We start from the raw sequence: 27,999 nt of genomic DNA, 5'->3' as shown, positions 1-27,999 counted from the left end.
GCAGCTAGCAGCGCTCCAGCCCTAGGCTTGGGTTAAGAGTTGACTGGGTATCTCAGTTGCTGGTGAAACAGAAATCTGTAGCCTGTATTCAATGTGGTACCAGGATTGGAAGCAGCCTCTACAATATCTCTTCCCTGGATCTCTGTGAGGCTCTCACTCCATGGAGCACTGTCTTCTCCCCATAAACCCAGCTAAATCAGGCAAGAATTCACAAATCCTCACCTCACCAAGTGCTGCCCCGTTCTCTCTCTTTAACTGAGACAGAATCCCAGTTTAGAGCAGTCAGCTGATAGCTAAATGTAAATTCCATAGGCTCTGTGGTCTCCACAGCAACAAATACTGCCCCAGCTCTCCCTCTACGTCCATAGACCACACCATGGTGCACCAAACATTATCGCAATGGAGGGCTTCCTTAGAAAATAAAGCTGGCATAGCACTGCCCTGTCTCCACGGTGGTACAGGGGTTGGGATCAGCCCTCACAGCAGATACATCTCTCAGCCACTGAGTCCACAGGGCTGTCTTCGACACGGTATACATTAAAAAGCTGGGTTGACCCAGCTAAATCACTCAGGAATATGTTTCAGAGTAACAGCCGTGTTAATCTGTATTTGCAAAAAGAAATGGAATACTTGTGGCACCTTAGAGACTAACCAATTTATTTGAGCATAAGCTTTTCGAAAGCTTATGCTCAAATAAATTGGTTAGTCTCTAAGGTGCCACAAGCACTCCTTTTCTTTTTTCAGGGATATGAAAAATCCTCACCCCTGAGTGACACATTAAGCCAACCTACCACCCCCCCGCAGTGTAGACAGCACTAGGTAAACAGAAAAATTCTTCTGTCAAGCTCGCTACCACCTCTCCGGGAGGTGGATGAACTATAGCAATGGGAGAACCCCTCCGGTCGGCATAGGTAGGGTCTACACTAAAGGGCTACAGAGGTACAGCTGCAGCTGTGCCCTTGTAGCCTTTCAAGCGTATAAAAGCCCTTCAACTCCTGTATTTATAACCTTCCCCCCCCCCCCCTGACCCTGCACTCTAGCTCTGCCCTCAGAGGGTGACTAGGGTGTGGGGTTGCCCATAACGTAACAGAGGCCCAGAGTATCCAGATAAAATCTATGTCCCCTCCCCATGGCATCTTTCGCTTCCTGTCACAGAAATAAAGTCAAATGCTGCAGTATAAGGAATGTGGGTCACACTGACACAGAGATTCTGTGCAGGAAGTAAGGGGAGATTACACTGGGCCTAATTCTTACTAACCCTAAGGGCTCATTTACACCTGCTCAGAGTATAGGAGTCTTAATGTGAGATTCAGACCATACAAAACTTTAATAAAAAACAGAGTAGTTAAATACCTGTCTTAAGTGTATTACTAATCTCATCTATAAATATGGAGTCACTACTGTCCTCTGTATGTATATTCTTATAACTGTTTATATATTTAGGAACATTTGACAGGTTTACAGATCACATTTTGGGAGCACTTTGGCTCCTTTGAAATGTAAGGTGCCGCATTCACTGTATAAATCTCCAACGACCTAATCACCAGAAAGGGTCTTCGCTTCTCCCACAAGGAACTTCAACATCTTTATGTGCTCACAGTGAACAAAGTTTTAAAATGAAAAATATATATGTTTAGAAAAAAATGGGATCTTCTTCCCCATTGCCCAGAGGTCACTCTCTTCTCCAGCATCATCTCCAGCCAAGCCAATAGCTAGACTTTGTGAGAAAGGTAACTCAAGCGTCCACAGTTGCAGACCTGGCCTGGAAAATCCTTGCTGAGTGCAGAAAAGCCTTTATTGTGTTAGCTCCTTATGGGTTTGGAGCTGACGCCGTGATCGCAGACCACCAATGTACATTGAACGGGGACAAACAGGGCAAGGTTTTCTTTAAAGGAGCCATGTGTCCTGGCAGTCTGGATCCGGGAATTGCAGCAGTGAAGTGGGGCGCTTGGTGAGCTCATTGCAGGCCAATCCCTAGACTCCTGTTGTAAATCACAGCTACCTCACAGCGCTGACGCTATCAATGTGCGGGGTGAGCACTGAGCACTTTTGCACAGACCATTTTGGAAACCAGGGGCCTGATCTGCCAGGTGTTCCTGAGCACTCTCCACTCACATTGACTCCTTAGGGAGGTGAGAGCGCTCCACATCGTGCAAGATCTGATCTCAGAGCTGGGGAATTCTTTCCTTCCATCACCTCCTGCATTTCTGAGTAGACAGACAAATGAAACCCTTGAAAGAGGCTGTTCCCTGTATCACTGCACAGCGGTGAGAGTTACCTTCCACTCAGCACAGAAACCTGTGTTTCACATCACACCTGTGTATTATTTCTAATGCAGTACCAGCAGGGAGTGTTATTCAGCATATTTTTTGTCTCTGTGAGCCCAGGTCGTTCTGAGGCGCTCAGACTGTTGAATGGAGAGAACCGATGCAGTGGGAGAGTTGAGATTTCCCTCCGTGGTGTGTGGGGCAGAGTTCTGGATGACCAGTGGGACATGGACGATGCCAGCGTGGTGTGCAGACAGCTCCAGTGCGGAGTTGCTGAGAAAGCTTATAACCCCCCTATGTCTGAGCGAGGAAGGGGCCCCGTGGGGCTGAAAAGTGTCCGATGTGGAGGAAATGAGACTCGTCTGACTCTCTGTGACATCTCCCAGCCTGAAACAACCCAGGCAGGAATTGCTGAGGACGTTGGTGTGGTTTGCTCAGGTGACTTAGTGTGAAAATCTTATAAATATCCTGTCCTTGTTCAATGGAACATGACCCACTCCAGGGCCTGCCTCCACCCCACCTTGTGCTGTGATCTCGGCAGTCCTTGAAATGATGTGGATCTGATGTTCAAACTGGGACCGATTTATAGTAAAAATATATTATATACAGAACAAAGCATAGCCATGGTATAGGCACTATAGCAACCTCTTTCTCTGTCTCTCTCTCATATTTTTATGGATTAGAGCTGTTCAAAAAAATTTCATCAAAACTTTTTTCCTGTGAAAAATCTTCACCATAAGATTACAAATTTTCTCAAATAGTTTGTTTTCATTGAAAATGTTCAGATTTCAGTTGAAAAACTTGGGCTGTTCATTAACCACAGTTAACTCACGCGTTTAACTAAAAAAAATTAATCGAGATTAAAAAAAATCATGATTAATCGCAGTTTTAATTGCACTGTTAAACAACAGAATACCAGTTGAAATGTATTGTTTTATTTCTGAATGCAGTTATTTTTTGTACATAAATCTACATTTGTAAGTTCAGCTTCCATGGTAAAGAGATTGCACTACAGTACTTGTATTAGCTGAATTGAAAAATACTATTTCTTCCATTTTTTACACTTCAAATATTTGGAATAAAAAAATATAAAGTGAGCACTGTACACTTTCTATTGTGTTTTGTAATTGAAATCAATATATTTGAAACTGTAGAAAACATCCAAAATATTTAAATAAATGGTATTCTATTATTAACAGCACAATTAATCACGGTTAATTTTTTTTTAATTACTTGACAGATCTATGAAAATCCCAAATTTATTTGTGGAACATGAAAAATATTCATGGTCATTCATATTTTGTGGGGAAAAGGATGAATTTCCAAGCAGCTCTAGTGTATCTAGTGGCTTCTTTATGTTAAAGTCTTAAAAAAACATGCTGTCTTGAATCAGAAAAGGATTAATTTCCAAGCAGCTCTTGTAGCACCTTAGAGACTAACCAATTTATTTGAGCATAAGCTTTCGTGAGCTACAGCTCACTTCATCAGATGCTCATGAAAGCTTACGCTCAAATGAATTGGTTAGTCTCTAAGGTGCCACAAGTATTCCTTTTCTTTTTGCGAATACAGACTACCACGGCTGCTACTCTGAAACCAAGCAGCTCTTGTGTATCTAGTGGCTTCTTTATGTTAAAGTCTATAAAAAACATGCTGTCTTGAATCAGAAAACAACAGTAAGAAAAGGAAGTCACATGCAACCTGTTTTGACCAAGGCTGCCATGGATAGTAGCTCTGGGCTAGATCCCCCAAAGGCCTTGGGCGTTGCAAGGCCTGACTCCTAGGTGCCTTGCCATCGAATGGGATCCTCAGCCATGAGTCACGCGCCCAGCTCCACGTACAATGCATGGGGAGAGTTAGGCACCAGAAGCCAGAAAGCTGAACAGGGAACCACCTACATTTGCCAGCAATGAAATGCCAAGGAAGGGAGTAGGGCCTAGATACACAAAGTTATTTCGTTGCCAACCTGCCATTGATCGAAGTCTTAGCCCCCTGACACACAGGTAGAGGTAGGCACCTATCTCTGCTCAGGGACCTCAGTCATGAACCCACTCCTGGAGCTAGGCACGTAAGCCAGGTCAGCTCTCTCATCTCCCCATTTTACACGTGACCCAGTGGTTACAGCACTCAACTGGGAGGTGGGAAATCCACATTCAATCCCTGCTCTGCCTGATTTGGAGCAGGGACGTGAACACAGGTGAGTGCCCTAGTCACTCTAGACTGTGCTGGGGTGGGTCTCTCCTGCTGGAAATGTTCCACTTTGTACAAATAATCAGTCACTGAATCCAAAAAAAAAGCTAGAGATTGATTCTAGCTGGTGGCCAGGGCACTCACCTGGGATATGGGAGAGTCAAGTCCCTGCTTCAGTAAATACGTAATGATTTATATATTATGTATTTATAAAGAGGCAGTTAGGTAGCTACGTTCCTTTGTGGCTCTAACCCTCTGTCACTGGGGAAGTACATCAAAGTTGCTTTTATAATGTGACCTTGTGAAGTCCTAATCCTATAACTGCAATTTTCCTTCATTTAAAGGTTAAAAAAAAAAATCTGTGATGGGATTTTTTCATTGTTCTTGGTTGTACATGACTATTGTACAAAATAATTCTATTGTTCTTTTGGCTGGTATATATTTACAGTAAGTTCCAACAGTAAAAGTAAACAAGTAACAGATATTTTAACTATGTCCCTATATCATGCACTGTACGTTACTGCACTGATAGTTTTCATGCCCATTCCAACTGCAGGGTAACTACAGCACATTAAGGGCCCATTTCTGTTCCCATTGTGTCAGTGGGAGCTTCACAGTTGATTTCAGCAGAGTAGAATTAGGCCCTAAGTGTCTGGGACATTATTGTACACACACAGAGACAATTTGCCTGTCTTTCCCTTTATTTGTAAAATAAAGTGGTACCAAGTCTCCTTTTCTCTAATGTTCTGGTACCGCCTGTCATGCTGTCTGGAGTGGCTCACCACTGTAAGTGACTAACTCAGGGCAGACTCAAAAAACAAGGGCAGATACCCCAAACTGGTGGTGTGTTCTATCATTAGATTTCGCCTGCAGAGTCCTGCACTTAGGACGGAAGAATCCAATGCACCGCTACAGACTAGGGACCGAATGGCTCGGCAGCAATTCTGCAGAAAAGAACCTAGGGGTTACAGTGGACGAGAAGCTGGATATGAGTCAGCAGTGTGCCCTTGTTGCCAAGAAGGCCAATGGCATTTTGGGATGTATAAGTAGGGGCATTGCCAGCAGATCGAGGGACGTGATCGTTCCCCTCTATTTGACACTGGTGAGGCCTCATCTGCAGTACTGTGTCCAGTTTTGGGCCCCACACTACAAGAAGGATGTGGAAAAATTGGAAAGAGTCCAGCGGAGAGCAACAAAAATGATTAGGGGACTGGAACACATGAGTTATGAGGAGAGGCTGAGGGAACTGGGGATGTTTAGTCTACGGAAGAGAAGAATGAGGGGGGATTTGATAGCTGCTTTCAACTACCTGAAAGGCAGTTCCAAAGAGGATGGCTCTAGACTGTTCTCAGTGGTAGCAGATGACAGAACAAGGAGTAATGGTCTCAAGTTGCAGTGGGGAAGATTTAGGTTGGATAAACTTTTTCACTAGGAGGATGGTGAAACACTGGAATGTGTTACCTAGGGAGGTGGTGGAATCTCCTTCCTTCGAAGTTTTTAAGGTCAGGCTTGACAAAGCCCTGGCTGTGATGATTTAATTGGGGATCGGTCCTGCTTTGAGCAGGGGGTTGGATTAGATGACCTCCTGAGCTCACTTCCAACCCTGATATTCTATGATTCATCAAGCCAATCACAAACGTGAACTCCTGGATCACTATACAAGTCTCACTGTGGAGTCACAGACCGCCTAACCTGCCACCCAGACAAACTGAAAGTTGTGATAAAATGTCACTTAATCCTAACATCACACCACACCAAGTTTCTCCCAGTCCCAAGAGACCAGTCAGTCACCCAGAACTTCCTCCAAAGATAACGCTGGCAGCCAGTTCTATAGTAAATAACTAAAGGTTTATTAGCTAAGAAGAAAGAAGGAGGGTTATTGAGAGGCTATAGCAGGTAAAATATAACAACAGGGAAATCAGTTTGTAACTCCAAATGGTGGCAGTGATGTAATAAACTGTCAGTTTCCCCAAAGTCTTTTACAGGGTGTTATGAGGTACTCCACTCACTGCCAGACTGGCATCTCCTCCTGGTCACTCTGAGGATTAGCTCTCGAGGCCAATGCCCATCCACAGTTTGCACACCATCGCTCTCACTCTGGTCTGCAGCTCCTCTTGCTCCAGGACCTGCAGCATCCTCTTTGTCACTTAGCCCTCCAGCTAGGTCACTCAGTGTTCCCCCTGACGGGATTCAATCCATCAACAGTCCTAGGCCGTCTTCCCATTCACTGCCCTGGTGCCACTCCCTCAGTGGCTGAAAGGGGAACCCAGGCCTGCCCTCTTCTCTGGGATCCAGTCCAGGGACAGCTCAGCAGTTCTGGGCTTCCTCTCTCTGCCCACACTGCTCCTTCCCTGGACTGATTTAGTTGGGGTTGGTCCTGCTTTGAGCAGGGTGTGGGACTAGATGGCCTCCAAACCTAATCTTCTATGATTGTATGACTGCTTCCTATACTCTGGTTCCCCCCCTCGCTCTGGGTGTGCCAGCCCCAAGAATCCTCCTCCCAGGGAATAACTACAGACTATCTCCCTGCAGCCCCCAAACACTCCTCCCTCTTCCCAGGGCATGACTGCTGTCTGCCTTACTGCAGTCTTTCCCAACAGCCCAACCCAGAGCCACCTTCCTGGCTTTATAGGTCCCACCTGTTCCTGAATAGGTGAGACTCTCTCTAACCAGCTGATTCCGGCCTAAACCTCCACCCTTTGCAGTGTAATTAGCTGATTGGGCCCACCTGGCCCAACCCAGCTCTTACAAGGCTAGTGTGGGGAGCTCACCCCATCACACAGGGCTACCCAGAATAACTCTGGGGATCTCTGTCTTCTCATTCAGTTATTCTTCTCTGTTCGAATCCAAACAGTCCAGAGATACAGGATCTTTCTTTGAATCCATATTTATATCTTCTTCTCACATAAGAACATAAGCTCACAGAAAACAAGCTGACAATCTACCCAGGTGGGCTTTTCCTTTGATGACAGGGAGTGAGAAATGCACTCAGATTTTTGACCTCAGACCTTATTCATAATGGCTATTTCCTTTGAAATTAGCATTTCCTCTCAAAGTCCTTAAATCCTTAGCATTTCACAAAATTTATTTGGTGTGTTATTTAGCTACAAGTGTATTTATCATGTAAATGTTTGGCATTACATTATGACAGCAATAGACACGCAAAAACAATACCCATAACATGCCACTAGTTTTCATAAAGTTTAAACGTCTGAATACACACGTATACATCTAACCATTACTTTAATCTACACAAGCGAACTGATCTAACTACACTCTAGCATGACCTGGTCAGCCAGTGTCACCCCCTCCCCATTCTGTAACAATTGAAAAGAATATTTGGTTTTGGATAAATTAATTGCCTAATAATTCCCTGAACACCTTGATGCTTATCCTTTAAGAGTTGTTTGAGAATATTCAAGATTTTGAGTAAGGGCTGTTTCCGCTAACCCTTAGTCTCACAAATAGTTCTGACCCATGTGACGAGTCCCTTAAGGATTACTCCGATGAGTAAGGAATTCAGAATTAGGCCCTTACACTCACATGCTGTTTATCAATAGTGCTCTGTAAGAAGTATTCCTCATTTCCTTATTCAGCTTTTCTCCTTTTCTGTCTTTCTTGTTAAAGACAGATTTTAAAAAGCATTTCAATATCTCAGCCATTGTAGCATCATCATTGATTTGCATGGAAGCTATTTAATAATCATCGTATTGCATATTAACAGCTGGGATCTAACCCTGCAGGGAGCCGGCGGATCAGACTGGTGAATGGGGCAGGTCGCTGTGCTGGGAGAGTGGAGATGTATTACAATGGCAGCTGGGGGACAGTCTGTGATGATTCCTGGGATCTGTCAGACTCCAATGTCGTTTGCAAACAACTGGGATGTGGACGCGCCATCAATGCAACTGTCTGTGCTCATTACGGGGAAGGATCCGGGCAGATCTGGCTGGATGATGTGAACTGCTCTGGAAACGAATCCGATCTTTCGGACTGTCCTTCCAGGGGCTGGGGCCAGCACAACTGCAGACACAAAGAGGACGCAGGAGTTCTCTGCTCAGGTCTGGTCTGGGAATGCTCACGTGAGCCTGGTTACCAGGGGATTTACTGGAGGGGGCAGACATTTGAGGAGAGAGCTGAGGATGATAGAGCCTTTCCCTCACTGTCTTTTCTATAGGGTGCCCATACAGTGTGTTTTGGCCAGGACACACTCTTTTTTAAGCCTGCCCTGGCCGTCCCGACTGTTTTGGCAAAACTGGGCATTTCTCTCGTTTCCTCTTGCCAACGGATCACGAGTTGGGAAGAGCAAATTGGACACATACACAGTTTTGCCAAAAAAGTGGGATGCGCCCCCCAGCGGAGTGAGGCTGGGTGGCAGGGGGGCTCAGGCTGGCCCACGTGCTGAGGGGATAGGGGAACCTCAGGCTGTCCCTGTGTAGGTGGGAGATAGGGTAGGCCCCACCTGTGTGGGGGAGAGGAAGGGAGGTTTTGGGGTTGGGTACCCCGTGGGGTGTTCCGTTTTCCCTTTGAGAAAATATGGTCACTCTACTCTTCTACCTACCAACTGGGGTCATGATTAGAAAGTCACCATTTCCCATCGGTTCCCACCCAGGAGTATTGGAGATATCGCAGCATTTCTCTAGCGTTGGGAGGGCAGTCACTGCTGTATTGCAGGTGTCTGTGTGTGTAACTGCTGGGAACTGGTGACTTTTCAGAGGTGACCATTGTATTTCTAATAGTCCATGGTGTCCAGAAGAGTCTCTCATTCTTAGAGTGATTCTCTCTGCACTTGTTCCTGCAGAATGATGTGACTATACTTTTGGGTTGAGCAATTGCTGGGATTTCACTCTTCACCCCAGTTCATTTCAGAATCAGACGATTTAAATTCCCTTTTTGTGCACTTCCTTCTAGAATTCACGGATTTGAGGCTGGTGAGCAACAGTGATTGTGCTGGGCGGCTGGAGGTTTTCTACAATGGGACGTGGGGCAGTGTTTGCTCCAATCAGATGTCTGGAGTCACCCCAGCAATTGTCTGCAAACAGCTGAACTGTGGGGATGGAGGGCAGCTTGCAAGAGACTTGGCATATGGAGCAGGTTCTGGTCCCACATGGCTGGACCATGTTGCATGCAGTGAGCAGCACAGGTCCCTTTGGCAGTGCCCATCAGGCATATGGAAACAGCACTCCTGTGATAACCGAGCAGAAGAGATCCATATTTCTTGCCGTGGTAATTCTGAAACTCTGTGCACACACATGCACACACCCACTCCATCTTTTACTCATTGAAAGGCTGTGATAGAAATTTTGAATGTATTTACTTTTCAGTAGAGACAGTTTTACATTCACAGTAGTGACAGACATATTTTCATTGTCAATTCTCAATACAGCACCTGGAAAACAAAATGGGAGTTATTCATACAAGCTGTGTGTTACACGGTGCAATCACCTAGTGAGAGCCTACAAATGCCCGTAGGCACGGGAACTTGGGGTGCAAAGGGTTAATCAGTTTGTGTGGGGTCCCGGCTGCCGGCCCCACTGCTGGTCCCAGACACGGGGTCCCGCTGCTAGCCCCACAAGGTGTGGTCCCAGCCTGAGTCACCTTACCCCGATCCACAGCCCAGTCCTGGCCTCAACTCGGGGGAGAGGGAGCACAGACAGGGTAAGAAGGGGCAAGGTAAAAAGTTTGGGAACCACTGACTTTCAGCACCCCAACTGTAAAAATTGTTCCAGCACCACTGCAAATGCCTCCCATTAGCGAGCATCATTTGGGAATCTCTGTGGCTGTACTTTTGGGATGAACAATCAGAGATGGGCCCAAGGTCAGTGAATAGGACGTGAGTCGTCACGTTGAGTGGTTGGAGCAGGAGTCATATCCAATGGTTAGAGCAGGTAGCCAGAAATTGGAGCCAAGGGTCAGAGCCAGAGGCAGAAATCAGAGCTCAGGACCAGGTTACCAGGAGCAAGGCAAGGGGTAAGTCTGGAGTAAAGGTAAAAGCAAGACTGAACAAGACAGGAAAATGAGATATCTTAGGTGTGGGAAATGCTCTGAGCAGTTGCTGAATGCTGGTGTGGCTGCTGGACTGCTGACCTATCAGGCAGTATGACCAGTCAGGCAGCCTAATACAGTCCTGCTGCTCTCATTAAGTTGCCTAGAGACTAGCTCCGCTGCAGCCCCTGCTTCCTGACACCCAGGCTGTGAAATCTGGGTCAGGATCAGAATTCCCAAAAAGTGGGTTTGTGCGTGTAGGTGAGTCTGTTTCAGATCTAAAGTCCCATTTAGTCCTTGTAACTAAAGGGGCACTGACTCACCAGCGGCGCCTGCTGCTGGTTGTCCTTGGGATTTAGCGTTCCAGCCGCCAGAGCGCCCTCTTCAGGCCAGTGTCTCACCTTGCTGCTGGCTCCCGTTTCCCTCCCAGGACCTTGGAGCCCCTTTCACTGGGTGCTGCCCCCTGGCAGTACCCCACAGTTCTGGGTCTCCCCATCCCAGGGGAACCCCCCCACCCACTATCCCTACCTCACCTCAGTCATAGGCTCCTGCTAGTCACCAGCTAGTTCCTGCTCCCTGGGGCAGACTGCAGGATGAGCCACTCATCACCAGCAAGTTTGGGTTTGGACCAGCTGCCTCTGCCTACTCGTGGCTGCCCCTGCAACCCCTGTACCTAATAGAGCTTATCAGGCTCGCAGTCTGGGGCTTTCCTAGGCTGGAGCTCCCCGGCTCCCTTGGCCTTTCCCCAGGCCTGCTCCAAACTAGGTCCTCTATTCAGGTCTCTACAGCCAGGTCTCTCCATCTCAGAGCAAGAGAGTGGTCAACCTTGGCTTCTGGCTCACAGCCTTTATAGAGCCAGCTGGGTCCTGATTGGGGCGTGGCCCCCAGCTGCCACCACTTCCCCCAGTCAGCTGGGGTTTTACTTCCTTCCCCAGCGCCAGCCCTCTGCAGGGCTTTTCCAACACTTTCAGGGCTGGACTGGGTGCCCACTTCCCATAACCCAATAGGTACAGTCCTCAATTCTAATACCACCATTTATTGTCTCTGGATCCTCACAATAATGTGGGTGTGTTTCAGCTGACAGATCTGTTTACCTTCAAACAGGGCCAAGAGCAGCTGTACACAGGGTGGATGGAACAGACTCAGATACCCACAAATGCGCACACACCAGCAGATTTCAACATCCAGAGAATCCACTGAGGAACGAATCCATTAGCTATGAAACAAAATAGATTTTAGATTTAAGTTTATAAAATTGCTGAAATTTAGGGGTTTAATACACAGATAAGCCCTACTCTCTCCTACATCATACACTCTTCTCGGTCTGTTCACTTAATCATTTTCTCTGCATAGGAGAAAGAGAGAAACCACCCCAGACCCTGTTTGTCGACTGCCCGAACTCGACAAGCTGCACAGGTATTTCTGCTTCTCACTGTCTCACTCTTGGTCCCGAAGGACTTTCCCAGCTGTCCCAGTAACATGTGAGGTTTCTGCATTTCCAGATCAGGAGAAGTTACGCGTCGTGGGAGGAGAGGACAGATGCTCGGGGAGAGTGGAGGTTTGGTACCGTGGCTTCTGGGGAACAGTTTGTGATGACTCCTGGGATATGGCGGATGCTAACGTTGTGTGTAAACAACTGGGCTGTGGATCTGCTGTACCAGTCCCAGGCGAGGCTGCATTTGGTGAGGGGACTGGTCCCATCTGGGTGGAGACGTTGAATTGCAGAGGGACAGAGTCATCTCTCTGGGACTGTCCTGCCAAGCCCTGGGGTGAGAGCAACTGTGGTCACAAGGAAGATGTTGCAGTGAATTGCTCAGGTGAGTGACAGGAGATGTTTCTGCTACATGCTGTAATTTTCTGGAAAGAGGATGGGTCCAAGTACCCGCCCGCCCTTGGTCACAGGCCAGGCCCTCCCATCTCCTGTTTGCAGAAGCATCATGGATGCTGTGGGGTGGAAGCTTTGTGGGGCCATATTGGCTCAGACATCAGCCCACATAACCCCTGCGTCCATCACAGACCCCAGTGTGCTGGTTTGTTACTAGTCAGCCTAGGGGGACGTGGGCCCTAAATCACTAACAGACAGACCCTGTGCTGCTCTGAGGGAGTTTGTAGAAGTGATGTCTGGAGATCTGAGGGGGACGCTACCCAGTGACAAACACATCACCTCCCCCTCGCTCCAGACTCCAACTCTCCTCCCTTTCCCCTTGCAGGTGTGACAGAGACGACAGCATCACTGAGTAGAACAGGTAAAACATCCCCCGCTCCCATCAAGAGTTAAAATTTACCGGGTGCTGGGTCACGAGGATGAGCTGCAAGCTGTAGCCTAAGGACAGGAGCTCCTTGCCATGAGTAAGCAGGGGAATGGTCCCGCTGTTGTGGGGAACTTTCCTGGCTTATACACTACCGCAGTGAAATGGGCTAGCGAAGGGATCTGAGTCCTCGCTCCCCATTCCTTTACCCAGAGGCCTGCCTGACATCAAGGGCTCCCCTTCCACGCTCCTGTCTGGCAGAGTCCTCGTAACCCCGACAGGGCTGGGCCCAGGATTCCTGGGGGGTCGACCCCCAACCCTGTCGTGGTCACTTAGGGCAGGGGCTAAGGTGTCCCCACTCCCAGATGCTCTCTCTGCACTGGATGCTTCCCTGACCCACTGATCATTACATGCAGTTCAAAGGAAATACAGTGTATTAAACGGCAATCGATTTTAAAAAATAAGAAAAAAGTGGGAAAGGTTAAAGGAAAACACGTCACCCTGCTCTGTGGCACGGGGACGTCACAACCAGCGTCTCTGGACCGTAAGGGAAGTTGAGTCTGTTCCTCACACGTCCCAGGCCTCCTGCCCAGGCCCTGGCTGTGCTGCAGGGATACTGCGGGTCGGACACTTGCTCTGGGGGTGGTCACACGCCTTCAGGCTGAACGAGGCAGGACCCTTCTTCCCAGCATCGCCCCCGCCCAGTCGGGGTTACGATCCCCCTCCAAGTCTGGCCTGCCAGGCCTCTTGGCTGGGGGCGTCTCCCTGCTCTGGGCCCGCTGCCCAGGGTCCCCCTTGCTCTCCTCAGCTCCTCACCACGCCTGGCTTCAGACTGCTCCAGGCCCAGCTCCTGCTCCTGCTCCCCTCTGCCTCAGCGCTGCTGCTGCTCTGCCTCCAGCTCCCTGGGCTGCTTTTTCCGGCCCCTCCGGATCTGGTTGCTGCAGCTCTGCTCCCAGCACAGGTCTCCTGTGACTCTGCTCCCAGCACTGACCTGCTCCCCCCGGGCTGCTGCTCTGGTTCTCTCTGGATCTGGCGCGGCTCTGCTCCGCAGCTCAGCTCAGGCCCCTGCTCTCTCCGCAGCTCGGCCCCACTCTGTCTGACCCAGGCAATCCAGCTCACAGGGAGGACAGCACCCACCTTGTCCTCCTGACTCCCTGATTAGCCTGCCCGCCCCGTCAGTCAGGCTGACTTGGGGCATTGGCCTCTCCCCATTGTTCCTGGGGACTGTCAGTCTCAGGGTCCTGCTTTCCTATCAACCCTTCCCCTTCCTTCTGGTCCTGGGAGCTAGCCAACCGAAACACCCCCACCGAGTTTTAGTAAGGGGCCAACAGTCCCCTTACACATGGCCTGTGAAATCTAGGGGCGAATGACACCTGGGTGGGAGCTGCAGGCTGTGCTGAGCCAGAGAATTCCTGTCTGCTGGCTCCAGCTGTCAGGGCAGGGCCCATGATTTAAACTGCAGCCTGTGAGCTGCCCCCATGGCACACAGACTGTGTCCCAGCCCCTTACCCTGCTGCCCTGCAATGAGTGACTGGGGAGATCCCTGGGCCCCCCCGGACTCTCACAGGATAATCCCTCCCTCTTCCATGTTCATTTCCTTCCAGCTCCCCCGCGCCGCCCTCCGACCGACAGTGGAAGAATCACGGTGCCTGTGGTCATCTGCATTGTCCTGGGAGCCCTGCTCTGCCTGGTCTTAATCATCCTGGGGGCGCAGGTGCGAAGTGCCAGGGCAGAGCGCAGAGGTGGGTCCTGCTTGGTGTCACTGTGTGAAATGCCTCTGAAATAGCAGGCGGAGCTGTGCCTAAGGGGCGTGGGGCGTTGGCAGTGTAGTGGAAGGTTAAATTGTATTATACTGTTCAGCCACGAAGTGGTGTTGCATGTAACAACTTACATTCGCGAACCTCAGCCATGCCTGGCAGAGCATTAAGGGATCTTATTGTGAACACATCTGTTGAGTATCTCTCCGGAAAGGAAGCTCTGTAGCCAGTCCATGTCTGGTACAGAAGCCTGACCTGCTTATAGCAGCCTTGCCACCTACCATGTCCAAAGTGTATGTGACATGGTGCCCCAAGTTAAGCAGTGCCAGAGGAGAAGAAAAACAGAAGGAAGAGAGCAACAGAAGTTGCAGACAGAAGGAGGAGCAATGAAGGATGCAGACAGGGGAAAAAAAAGCAACACAGGTTGCAGGATTTCATCAGCATCTCCCTCTTCGTTGACCAGAGAACTTCAGCTTTGACAGACCTTCACAACTGACAGACTAGAAGCAGCATTTTGCAAGATTTCAGATTGCTACAAAACTCCATAAGAAACTGAAGCTATACAGGTATGGTGATTACTTTGTGCTGTTTGGAAGCAAGCAGAGCATTTCTTTCAATCCTTTGATTTTCCTGAAGACAGGCACAAAGATGACTATGAAAGGGTTCTGGCTTTGTTTGATGCGTCCTTTATACACTGGAACCTCAAAGTTACAGAACTGACCAGTGAACCACACACCTCATTTGGAACTGGACGTATGCAACCAGGCAGCACCAGACACCAAAAAAAAAAAAAAAAAGAAAGAAAGAAAATACAGTACAGAAGTGTCTTAAATGTAAATAACTAAAAAAATGAAAGGGAAAGGTTGAAAAAAGATTTGACAAGGTAAAGAAACTGTTTCTGTGTTTGTTTCATTTAAATTAAGATGGTTAAAAGCAGCATTTTTCTTCTGCATAGTAAAGTTTCAAAGGTGTATTAAGTCAATGTGCAGTTGTAAACTTTTGAAAATACAACCGTAACATTTTGTTCCGAGTTATGAATGTTTCAGAGTTATGAACAACCTCCATTCCAAGGTGTTTGTAATTCTGAGGTTCTACTGTACCCTCAGAGAAATGTGGTTTATGAAAGGGCATGTTTTCACCAGAGAATTGAAGGACTAGGGGAAAATGCTGAATAGTTTATAAGAGCTCTGCATGCCTTGGCTGAAAACTGTGATTCAGAAACTGCAAACATGAAAATTTCAGAGAGAGGCTGGTTATTGGGTTAACAGAAAAAAATCCTTCACAGGACCTACAATTCAAAACAGACTTCACCCTACACACTGCGATTCAAACGGCAAAGCAATCTGAGCTCATGAGACAGCAAAACCTAGAGCAACTTGTCAAACTTGAAAAATGAGAAACTAGCTTAGAAGCTGTTAACAAACGCAGCCTGAATGAAACAAGTTAATACCATCAAATTGGTGAGGTAAAGAGGGAGAACTCCCTGGCTAAGAGGAACAAATTCCACTCAAACATTCAGGATATATTAAATGCACGAAACATGGACTTTTTGCAGTTGTTTGCCACATGAACGCAGTCAGGGAATTGATTCATATTCCAGACAATCAAGAGCTATTGTTTCTTGGATCTATCCTGTGTGAAGATACAGAGCCTGCCTGGAGAGTGAAACTGATCATTCAGAGAAACACTATGGACTTTAAAATGGACTTAGGAGCAGATGTAACAGTCATCTCAGAAGGGCCTTACAATCACCTTCAACCCCTCCCAGAGATGAAGTTACCTGCCAGAGCTCTGACTAACACTAGAGGCATTCTGAACTGTATGGGACAGTTCACCACAGAAATCTCTTTCAAAGAGAAAAACTTCTCATTCAGAGTGCATGTGATCAAAGGATCAAAGACCAACAGCGTTCTCCACCTCAGTGTGGCAGCCATGATGGGCCTCATGAGAAAAGCGGAAGAACTTGAAAGGGATATTTGAAAGGAGACCCAGTACAAATAAACTCAAGATAAAATGCTGGAGCATACAGATATATAGTGTACCTCAGAAAGAACAATCAACAGAGCAAACTCTACAGATGGCAGATGGAGAACAAGAGGAAGAAAACTCAGAGATTCCGAACAGGCCTCAGGTGCTGCTGATGGAAAGCCAGATGACCAAGTTGTTACGTGTTTGGGTTGGGTAATTAGAAAACTAGTACCACTGAGAGATGTTAGGACTTTTTCCCTCACCCCTCTCTTGGTTCTTATCACGCAAACAGAAAGCAGAAGACCATAGTCCGAGTGCAGGCAATACAATGTTTGGGTGGGGTTAATCAGGCAAGCATATCCATAGCTCTGTATGCCACAGAGTTTTTCCTGTCCTTTTTCCTACCTTCTTTTTCTTAGCAGGTTTAATTATATCCCTTGGTCCCACCCCTTACAATTTATGGTCATGTTCTGTTTTGGAGGATCGTAGTATGGGGACTTGGTACCACTTCTTTTGTACCCTACGGGTGGGGTAAGGAGTAAGGTTATGTTTCAGCCAGGGACACCTTTTCTCTGGCTTTTTAGTGTTTCTTATGTTTGCCCACCCCCCCCCTTGCCCCTCCCATGTGGTTGCTTGACCTTGCCTTGAGATAAGGGTTGAGGCAGTCTTCAAGTGTACACTTGTATATTAAACTCCCACCATACCCAGCAACACTTTAACTATTTTCCTTATTTCTTTTCATTGTGCTATATACACCATCTGGAAGCATCACACAGTGTTTTCATTCTTTGTTCATACATATTCGTAAGGAGGATATAAAAGTATCAAAAGTCAAACCCAAAATTTTATCCAAGGCTAAGAGACAGACCTATATACTAACAAGAGACACTTAATAGACTGATCTGTGCTAAACTGTAAAGATACCATGATAACTTAAATGTTGTAAATGGTAGGAATGTAGAACTCAAAGGCGGAGACGTAGTGGAAGGCTAAACTGTATTATACTATTCAGCCACTAGGTGACACTGTGTGTAATATACCTTGTTTAAACTAACTTCAGCCATACTTGTCGGAGTATTATGGTAGCTTACGGTGAACACATCTGGTGTGTACCTCTCTTGCACGAAAGCTCTGTAGCCAGTGCGTGTCTGGTACAGAAGTCTGGCCTGCTAGTAGCAGCCCTGTAACCTGCACAAGGTGTACATGTCAGGGAAAGCTAGGTGGGGGATCCAGGGACCATCTTAAGTCCTATCATATCTAATATGATATGTTAGGTTGGATATTAGGAAAAACCTTTTCACTAGGAGGGTGGTGAAACACTGGAATGCGTTACCTAGGGAGGTGGTAGAATCTCCTTCTTTAGAAGATTTTAAGGTCAGGCTTGACAAAGCCCTGGCTGGGATGATTTAATTGGGGATTGGTCCTGCTTTGAGCAGGGGGTTGGACTAGATGACCTCCTGAGCTCCCTTCCAACCCTGATATTCTATGATTCTATGATTCTAATATCTTCAGCTATGATCTGGCCATGGAAATGAATAGCACAGCAGTGACACTTGCAGATGACAATCCATTGGGAGGAGTTGAAACTAGTGGGGACGACATAGAAATAATACAAAGGGGAAATGCAGTGGTCCCTTGCTCTCAAGTGGAGAGGGAGGCCACACCCTCTCACTGTGTCAGGCAGCAGCACTCAGGCTCGTGTCCCACTTGCTGGGCCGATCTGTAAGAAGTCTAGAGTTCGCAGCCTCCTGTCAGAGCTGCCGCCAATCAAGAGTCTAGAACCCTGGCATTCTAGGCAGGGTGGAGTATAAACAGTCTTTAGTCCACAGCATCCTGGCTGGGACAGCCAGCAGTTCATGGTTGATAAGGGAAGCTGTGGCCCTCTGGGCAGGGCAGAGTGGGAAGCAGGCTTTGCCTAAGCCTCTTGGCAAAGGCAGCCAGCAAAGACACAGTCTGGGGCTCTGGCTCCTTGGGTGGGGAAGAACAGGGAGCACCAAACAATCTAGGGATTCAGGCCCTCAGGCAGGGCAGAGCACCAAACAGACAGTTTGATGACCTGGCTCTGGCAGACAGCAGACCTCTTGGCCTAACGTGGGTAGGCTGCCACCCCAGGGATGGGGTTGGCAGCAGGGGATGGAGGGACCTTGGCGCACCCTACTCCACTGCGTCCCAGCCCTGGGCCCAAACACTGGCGGACTGTTCCGCCACTGGGTCAGCAGGGATTCAGCTAAAACATGTTGACTCGGGTTTTGACAGTGTAACGGGATCAAAGTGCAGTTTCCTTGGGCTACTTCCTACCAGCGTCTGGTTGAGGGGTTCCATAGTGCCCGGGTCTTTGGTCTCGTCAGGGTACTTGGCTGATGGCAGTGCCGGCAATTTCTCTCCAGGGTCGGTCTCCTTTGGGGACAGGATGCTGCCCGGTGCAGATCCAGCTCCAGAATTCTGCAGCAGGCTGGAGACTTCTGTCTCCTTCCCTAGCTCCCACTCCAATGAGATGCAAGACCCTCCCTTTATACTTCCTGTCCTGCCCTAGTAATTCCGGCGACGGGGGCAGGGCAGGTTTGGCTCCACCCACCAGAGGGAGTGTAGTGGTCCCTCACTCTAAAGTGGGGAGGGAGGTCACTCCGCCTCACTGGAGAAAATAATACAAAGAGACTTCAAGTATTCTTAGAAAAAATAACACGTTGAGATTCCATTTAGAAAAGTACAAGAAAATCCATGTGAGGGAAAGATCCGGAATAGAGAGATACAGCAGGAGGGAGGGTACGAGGAAGGAGAAATGCTGCAAAAGAGCTTGGGTGATTATGGCCAAAGAGATCAGACAGTTCTACTAGGCATTTAGGGCATATCTACACTGCAATGAGAGGTGTGATTGCAGCCCATGTAGAAATACCCAAGCTAGCTTTTACCTAGCTCGGTGAAAGCTAGCTGGCATAACAACAGCAGTGTAGTTGCGTCAGCATGGCTGTGACGTGGGCTAGCCACTGGAGCGTGCACCCAGGCTCCTAGGCGAGGCTGTACACGGCAGGTTAGCCTGTGCTGCTGCGTGTGCTGACACAGCTATGTGGCTAGCTAGCTCAAAGCCAGCTCAGATGTGTTTATGCGTGCTGCAATCACTCCTCCAGATTGCAGTGTAGATTTACCCTTATATAAGAACGTAAGACCGGCCATCGTGGGTCAGACCAAAAGTCCATCTAGCCCGGTATCCTGTCTTCCAACAGTGGCCAATGCCAGGCACTTCAGAGGGAATGAACAGAACAGGTAATCATCAAGTGATACATCTCCTGTCGCCCATTCCCAGCTTCTGGCAAACAGAGGCTAAGGACACCATCCCTGCCCGTCCTGGCTAATAGCCATTGCTGGACCTATCCTCCATGAATTTATCTAGTTCTTTTTTGAACCCTGTTATACTCTTGTCCTTCACAACATCCTCTGGGAAAGAGTTCCACAGGCATTGACTGTGTGTTGTGTGAAGAAATACTTTCTTTTGTTTCTTTTGACCCTGCTGCCTATTAATTTCATTTGGTGACTCCCAGTTCTTGTGTTATGAGAAGGAGTAAATAACACTTCCTTATTCACTTTCTCCACACCAGTCACGATTTTATAGTTTCATATCCCTCCTTAATCATCTCTTTTCCAAGCTGAAAAGTCCCAGTTTTATTAATCTCTCCTCATACGGTAGCTGTTCCATACCCCTAACCATTTTTGTTGCCCTTTTCTGAACCTTTTCCAATTTCAATACATCTTTTTTGAGATGCGGTGACCACATCTACACACAGTATTCAAGATGTTGCATTTATCAGCATTGAATTTCATCTGCCATTGTGTTGCTCAGTCACACAGTTTTGTGAGACCCCAGTGTATTTTTTGCAGTCTGCTTTGGATTTAACTACCTTGTCTAGTTTTTTATCATCAGCAAATTTTGCCACCTCCCTGTTTACCCCTTTTTCCAGAGCATTTATGAATATGTTGATCAGCACTGGTCCCAGTACAGACCCCTGGGAGTCACCACTATTTACCTCTCTCCGTTCTGAAAACTGACCCTTTATTTCTTCTCCTTTTTTCCCTATCTTTTACTCAGTCACTGATCCATGAGAGGACCTTCCCCCTTATCCCATGACAGATTACTTCTCTTAAGAGCCTTTGGTGAGGGACCTTGTCAAAGGCTTTCTGAAAATCTAAGTACACTATATCCACTGGCTCCCCCTCGTCCACATGCTTGTTGACCCCCTCAGAGAATCCTAGAGGATTGGTGAGGCAGGATTTCCCTTGACAACAACCATGTTGACTCTTCCCCAACAAATCATGTTCATCTATGTGTTTGATCATTCTATTTTTTACGGTAGTTTAAACGAATTTGCTTGATTCTGTAGTTTGGGTTACTGGCCTGTAATTACTGGGATCACTTCTTGAGCCTTTTTAAAAAATTTGCATCACATTAGCTATTCTCAAGTCTTCTGGTACAGAAACTGATTTAAATGATAGGTCACAGACTACAGTTAGTAGTTCTGCAATTTCACATTTGAGTTCCTTCAGAGCTCTTGGGTGAATACCATCTGGTCCTGGTGACCTATTACTGTTTAGTTCATCAATTTGTTCCAAAACTTCTTCTCATGACACCTCAATCTGGGACAGTTCCTCAAATTCGTCACCTAAAAAATATGTAGATAGTACTTTCCATTTTTAAAGCACTGCACAAATATTAGCTAATTATTCCCCACACAGTCTCTAGGCAGTACATATACAAGTACTATTTTGCCCATAGGTGTGAGCACCAGGATAGGAGAGGAACGATTTTGGGTGGTAGTAGGAATAATAGGATACATTTATGAAGGGACCATTAAAGTTGAATATCAAGATAAACTTAATAACTGTGAAATAGTCAATAGAACAAACATGACAGGGACATGGTCCCCATCACCTGGGATGCTGAAATCTAAACTGGAGAGAGCAGTGGGAATGTGCTGTAGGAACCAGTCCTGCACTGGAGTCAGGGGGCAGGGGCTGGATGATCTCATAGGGTTTCCCATCCCTAGCTTCTCTGAGCCTGTGCAAACCCTGCCCTTTGTTTTCAGGCTCCAGAAGATCCTTGGACCCTTTCTCTGAGGCCGTGTACGAGGAGATCGATTATAACCTGATGAGAAAGAAGCAGGAAATGTTTGATCGCTCAGGTCTGTGTGTGTTATTCCTAACAGGGAGAAAGTCTCTAATGCACTCTGCCTTCTAAAGCTCTGACTTAGAGCTAAATCTCTGCAGCCTTCAAGCCTGTGAGTCCTGGATGGCTGCAGATGCTGGGTCTGTGAAGAGACCAGCCAGTTACTGGACTGAGATGAATGAGTTTCCTCCCTAGCAGACTCTGCTAGCCCCATTCTGAGGACAGTCAGGCCCATCTGTACATCCTGCAGCCGTAGGGGGTAATTAGTTTTGGGTCAGGAAAGTGACTGTTCACGTCATTTTGACTGAATGTCAATCAGGGGGGAAGATGCTGCTCTCAGTTTAGCACATTGTGGGGCACTCTGAGCATGGTCAGTGCTTCTTCCTGAGGCTACTTCTGAGATCCACATTCTCCTCTCTAGTAATGGTGGGGGTTGGTCACAGACTCTGATCATAGCAGGGGTGTGGCCTTATCTGTCAAAAAGTCGGGGGAGGGGGAGTATCTTCCAGAACAAAATGGAAGTCATGTCTGTTGCTGAGGAAATCTGGACCAGCAGCCTCAGCCATAATTTTCTGCTGGATCAGGCCATGAAGCAGCAACATTCAGGAGGAGAAGATAAACATTCCTCTCTAAAGAGATTCTTACACCCTGAGTGTGACTCAAAACAGGCTCCCCAGTTCATGAGAAGGATTTGAAAGAATCCCACAGGAGGGGGTCCCATGGTAAAAGGCTCATTCAGTTCCTGCCTCACCTCATGAGGTCAATATGGCTGTTCTCAGCATCTTCCCAGTCTGTATTATCCACCCCAAAGCCTCATTTACTACAAAAAGCTGATATTTAGCTTAGAAAGTCTGTGTCAGCCTCTCACCACTCAGTCGCTGTGAATTCAGCATCTTCTCTTGAAGAAGCAATATAGTGAGACCATAAATCTTGCTCCAGGACCCGGATGCATTGCCCATCAGCCAGTTTCGCTGCTCTCACTGTGATAACATCCCATTTACCCTTTCTCCAGTTTCCTATTCAGATGACTCAGTGACAAAGCTGCAGTATTACACCGGGGACAGCGAGGGGGAAAATGATCCTGGATCAGAGCAAGGTAACAAGGATGGGGGTGGACACAGAGACACACAAAAGATTTCTGTCCAGCTCTTGATGGAAATGTGAACAAATCCTGACCCTTTCTGTGTGTGGTTGACTGTGCTCTCTCCCAGGGGAGGAGCTGCAGGGAACCGGGCAGAGAAATATTCACACTGTATGAAAGAATCTGACTTCCACAGCTTACACGTGTCACTGTACAACCCCTGATCTATGCCCCATGACCTTAGCCCCCTGCCTCCTCGACAGGAGCATATAGCCAAATTCACGATCCAGCCCATATAATGTAAGGACTTTAAACCATGTCTTTATAGAGTTCAGTTGAATTCACAATGGTCAGCTCTGGTTTGGCAGCTACTATCGCCCAACAGCCTGTGATGGGATGTTAGATGAGGTGGGATCTGAGTTACTACAGAGAATTCTTTCCTGGGTATCTGACTGGTGAATCTTGCCCATATGCTCAGGGTTCAGTTGATCACCATATTTGGGGTCGGGAAGGAATTTTCCTTCAGGTCAGATTGGAAGAGGCCCTGGAGGTTTTTTCGCCTTCCTCTGCAGCATGGGGCACTGGTCACTTGCTGGAGGATTCTGTGCTCCTTGAAGTCTTTAAACCACGATTTGAGGACTTCAATAGCTCAGACATGGGTGAGAGGTTTATTGCAGGAGTGGGTGGGTGAGATTCTGTGGCCTGCATTGTGCAGGCGGTCAGACTAGATGATCATAATGGTCCCTTCTGACCTTAATATCTATGAATCTATGAAATAGGTCCAGGGTTAGCTCAATACCAGCATAGATCCTGATCTCATTGAAGGGCATGACAAAGTTGGTATTGGATGCTGTGGGGCAGGGCTGGGCCTTAGTTATTTTTGAGGAAATAAAGGTGGCACAATTATTGTTTGAGAGAATGTCCATGACTCTCCCTTTTCCCCTGGGTCACCCTGTGACTTCCCCTGAAGACTCTATGATGAAAAGCCCAAACTCGAAAACAACAGGCCTTTAATGGGGAACTAAAACCTGCTGGGGAAATGGGTGTGTTCAGGGGAAGCTGACCGTAATGTTTGCTGTTCCAGAGGGAGCTTCCCCAGGGGGGTCTCAGTTGGATTACGATAATGTGGAGGAGCCTGCCTTGAGGAATGTCCTCCAGACTCCAGACAGCCGAGGTGAGCAATGATGAATCTGCCTCCTGGAAGCCACATTACCCCTTGGCTACTGCTGCTCCACCCCCTTCATTCCCTAGTCTGCCCTTTGATCCTGAGCTCAGGGCTGGGAAGAATTAACCCAAAGTAGCCTGGCTGGAGCCAGCGAAGGGCTGTCAGGGTTCCCTCCCCACTCTGAACTCTAGGGTACAGATGTGGGGACCCACATGAAAGACCCCCAAAGCTTATTTTTACCAGCTTAGGTTAAAAGCTTTCCCAAGACACCAATTGCATCTTGTCCTTGAACAGTATGCTGCCACCACCAAGTGATTTAGACAAAGACCAGGGAAAGGACCACTTGGAGTTCCTATTTCCCAAAATATCCCTCCAAGCCCTTACACCCCCTTTCCCGGGGAGGCTTGAGAATAAACAAGATGAGCACAAACCAGCCTTGGATTTTTAAGACCCAAAAACCCCAATCAGATTCTTAAAAGAAACCCAGAACTTTATTAGAAGAACAAAAAAAGATAAGAGAACAACTCTGTAAGATCAGAGTGGGAAGATAATCTTACAGGCAGTCAGATTCAAAACATAGAGAATCCCTCTTGGCAAAACCTTAAGTTACAAAAAGACACAAAAACAAGAATAAACATTTCCTCCAGCACAGCGAATTTCACAAGCCAAACCAAAGAAAACCCAAGACATTTTCTAGCTAGATTAGTAACTAACTTTACAGGAGTTAGAGAGCTTGCATCCTTGATCTGTTCCCGGCAAAGGTATCACACAGACAGACAAAAGCCTTTCCCCCCAGTCCAGATTTGAAAGTATCTTGTCCCCTCATTGGTCATTTTGGGTCAGGTGCCAGCCAGGTTACCTGACCTTCTTAACCCTTTACAGGTAAAAGGACTTTGCCTCTGTCCAGGAGGGATTTTATAGCACTGAATACGGAAAGGTGATTACTCTTCCCTTTAAATGTATGACAAGGGCTGTCATCAATATAAAGGGAAGGGTAAACCCCTTTAAAATCCCTCCTGGCCAGAGGAAAAATCCTCTCATCTGTAAAGGGTTAAGAAGCTAAAGGTAACCTCGCTGGCGCCTGACCAAAATGACCAATGAGGAGACAAGATACTTTTAAAAGCTGGGAGGAGGGAGAAAAAACAAAGGGTCTGTGTCTGTCTGGGTGATGCTTTTGTCGGGGATAGAACAGGAATGGAGTCTTAGAACTTTTAGTAAGTAATCTAGCTAGCTATGTGTTAGATTATGATTTCTTTAAATGGCTGAGAAAAGAGTTGTGCTGAATAGAATGACTATTCCTGTCTGTGTGTCTTTTTTGTAACTTAAGGTTTTGCCTAGAGGGATTCTCTATGTTTTGAATCTAATTACCCTGTAAGGTATCTACCATCCTGATTTTACAGAGGTGATTCCTTTACTTCTATTAAAAGTCTTCTTGTAAGAAAACTGAATGCTTTTTCATTGTTCTCAGATCCAAGGGTTTGGGTCTGTGGTCACCTATGCAAATTGGTGAGGATTCTTACCAAACCTTCCCCAGGAAGTGGGGTGCAAGGGTTGGGAGGATTTTTTGGGGGAAAGACGTGTCCAAACTACGTTTCCCAGTAAACCCAGTTAAAGTTTGGTGGTGGCAGTGGAAATTCCAAGGGCAAAGGGTAAAATTAATTTGTACCTTGGGGAAGTTTTAACCTAAGCTGGTAAAAGTAAGCTTAGGAGGTTTTCATGCAGGTCCCCACATCTGTACCCTAGAGTTCAGAGTGGGGAAGGAACCTTGACAAGGGCATTCCACAATTAACAGTTTCCCTCATTGTTGCCTTAAGGAGCCACGTCTTTGTTATTTTTATGTTTCCTGTTTGCTTCCCCTCCAATGGCCTCCTTTGTTTTTCCCTGTGCAGTCTGGCAGGATAATATCAAACAGCTAAACTGAGGTGTATGTGGCATTCATTCATAAGAAATAATACACACAAGTTCCTCCTTTGCCACACCTGGCATGTAGCTTATTTCTCTATTCAGTGGAAAGCCTCTTCTCATTACCATTAATTCCCATCATTATTTCAGAGGTCCCTGCCCTGCCTGGAGATGACCCAGGGGACGGTTATGATGATGCCAGAGAAATTTCTGACCCTGAAGACGACCCTGGTTCTGGACCGAGTGCCCAGGAAGTCACGGGGGCCCATGGGGAAAGTGTCAGGAACAGGGATTCACAGACAGGTGAGTGGAGTGTGGAGAAGTCACCGGGAAGAGCCTTTACTGGCCACTAGAGCTCACTGTCACTGCACTGAAATACAGTTATTGGTGACCTCTCATCTGTGTCCCCTCCTTGACTTCTGATAAACAGAGTTAAATGGATTGAAATCAAGACAGAGAGAAGATTTCCTAGATAAGGTCCCTGATCCTACAAATACTAGATCCCATCTGTCAGTCTACTCACATGAATACTCTCTCTGACTTCAGTGGGACTGCTGGCGTGTGGTCCCTTAGGGACTATATCAGATGTCAGGAGTTACAGCAGCTCCCAGTGGCCTATCAGGGAGTTGTCACCAGCTCACTGCCATCCCCACACTTCTCCTGCACCAGGGAGGTCTCAGAAGAGAGAGAATCCGCGCCCACATGTTTTCTTTGAAGAACAGAGAGAGAAATCATGGTTTAAACATGTCAGAGGCCCACTAAGAGGAACTGTGGGTGGGGGCTGATTCACAGCCCATGCTGTATTTTGCCCATCCATTACGTGAGTGCACATGGGTGGAGAATGAATACATTGACTGTAATGTGACTTGCTTGCTATTTTCAGGCTGGAGTCTGCACTCGCTAAGAAGTGAAGGGGCCTCTGGGGCTGAGAGGGAAGCCCTGTCCCCACCTCCTCATGACCCGGGTTATGATGACATTGATGATGGCATCTCTGGGACATCAATATAAGAATGGCTGGGTTGAGATCAAATCTCCTGTGAGGATGTAAATGCTGTATGGTTAGACTCTTCCTGTCCCAAATGCTCATTGACCCATCGGGGTATTGGAGACAATCCCTACCTGGGAACTGCTTCAATTAGCTTTTTGATTTCAGTTTTGTTTAGATGCAAGAAATAAGTCTGACTGAGACAGGGGCTGTGATTTCCCCTCTAATTTCCCATTGATCAGACAGTTTGGAACTTCCCTGCTTTTTTGTCCCTAACACTTCTTCATTGTGAATTTTTGCTTTTTCTTATTAAACCCTTTTTGAAGATCTGTCCCTGGGCTGATGTTTCTCTCATGAGGTGTGTTGGGTGGCTCCATGTGGACCAGCAGTGAGAGAGATGGAGACTGAAGTGACGGGTTCGGTCACAGAGACCCCCTTGGGACTGTCACCTGACGTGCTGAGACTACCTCTGAGCCCGTTTTCCCTGCCAGTTTGGGACTCCAGAACCCTGCCTAGTTGAGCCAGACACGCTAGCCTGCTACAATACAGACTCAGGTCTGGTCCACGCCCCCAAAGCTGCAGACTTTGACCAAAAACTGCTCAGCAGGTCTGCTATCTCCAGCACCCAGACACCCAGCTTCCAATGGGATCCAAACCCCAAATAAATCCATGTTACTCTATGTAAAGCTTATACAGGGTAAACTCATAAATTGTTCACCCTCTATATCATTGATAGAGAGATATGCACAGTCATTTGTTCCTCCAGGTATTAATCACTTACTCTGGGTTCAATAATAAAGAAAAGTGATTTTATTAAGAACAAAAAGTAGGATTTCAGTGGTTTCAAGTAATGACAGACAGAACAAAGTAAGTTACCAAGCACAATAAAGCAAAAACACACAAGTCCAAGCCTAATACATTAAGAAACCGATTACAGGTAAAATCTCACCCTCAGAGATATGCTAATAAGCTTCTTTCACAAACTAGACTCCTTCCTAGTCTGGCCCAATCCTTTCCCCTGGTGCAGACTTGTTAGTTCCAGGAGACATTTTAGGTGGAAAGCAGGGGTGTTCTCATGACTGGCAGCCTCCTTTGTTTTGTTCCACCCCCTTTTATAGCTTTGGCACAAGACTGGAATCTTTTGTCTCTCTGGGTCCCTACCCCTCCTTCTAAATGGAAAAATACCAGATTTAAGATGGATTCCAGTGTCAGGTGACATGCTCACGTGTCCTGTGAGACCCCAGCCTCCATTCTTCCTTGGCTGGCTCCCAGGAACACTTGCAGGTAAATAAACCATTTAC

At 47.1% G+C, this 27,999-nt stretch overlaps 1 protein-coding gene across 1 annotated transcript in view; it reads left to right on the top strand.

Annotated features, from left to right (window-relative positions):
• LOC140907283 (antigen WC1.1) overlaps positions 1-27,007 on the top strand; it is a 47,518-nt gene extending 20,511 nt beyond the window's left edge. Inside the window, exons 4-15 of the mRNA XM_073332873.2 lie at positions 2,388-2,705; positions 8,198-8,512; positions 9,363-9,677; positions 11,790-11,852; positions 11,939-12,253; positions 12,647-12,682; positions 14,290-14,427; positions 21,486-21,581; positions 22,578-22,661; positions 23,731-23,820; positions 25,864-26,016; positions 26,597-27,007. Coding sequence (XP_073188974.2) covers positions 2,388-2,705; positions 8,198-8,512; positions 9,363-9,677; positions 11,790-11,852; positions 11,939-12,253; positions 12,647-12,682; positions 14,290-14,427; positions 21,486-21,581; positions 22,578-22,661; positions 23,731-23,820; positions 25,864-26,016; positions 26,597-26,721 — 2,048 coding nt within the window. The 3' untranslated portion in view covers positions 26,722-27,007. The remainder of the gene's footprint in view (positions 1-2,387; positions 2,706-8,197; positions 8,513-9,362; positions 9,678-11,789; positions 11,853-11,938; positions 12,254-12,646; positions 12,683-14,289; positions 14,428-21,485; positions 21,582-22,577; positions 22,662-23,730; positions 23,821-25,863; positions 26,017-26,596) is intronic.
• The last annotated feature ends 992 nt before the right edge of the window (positions 27,008-27,999 follow it).

The sequence above is a fragment of the Lepidochelys kempii genome, chromosome 1 (assembly GCF_965140285.1).
Source record: "Lepidochelys kempii isolate rLepKem1 chromosome 1, rLepKem1.hap1, whole genome shotgun sequence".
NCBI lineage: Eukaryota > Metazoa > Chordata > Testudines > Cheloniidae > Lepidochelys > Lepidochelys kempii.
The sequence above is the reverse complement of the archived record's forward strand: the minus strand, read 5'-3'. Positions and strand labels throughout refer to the sequence as shown.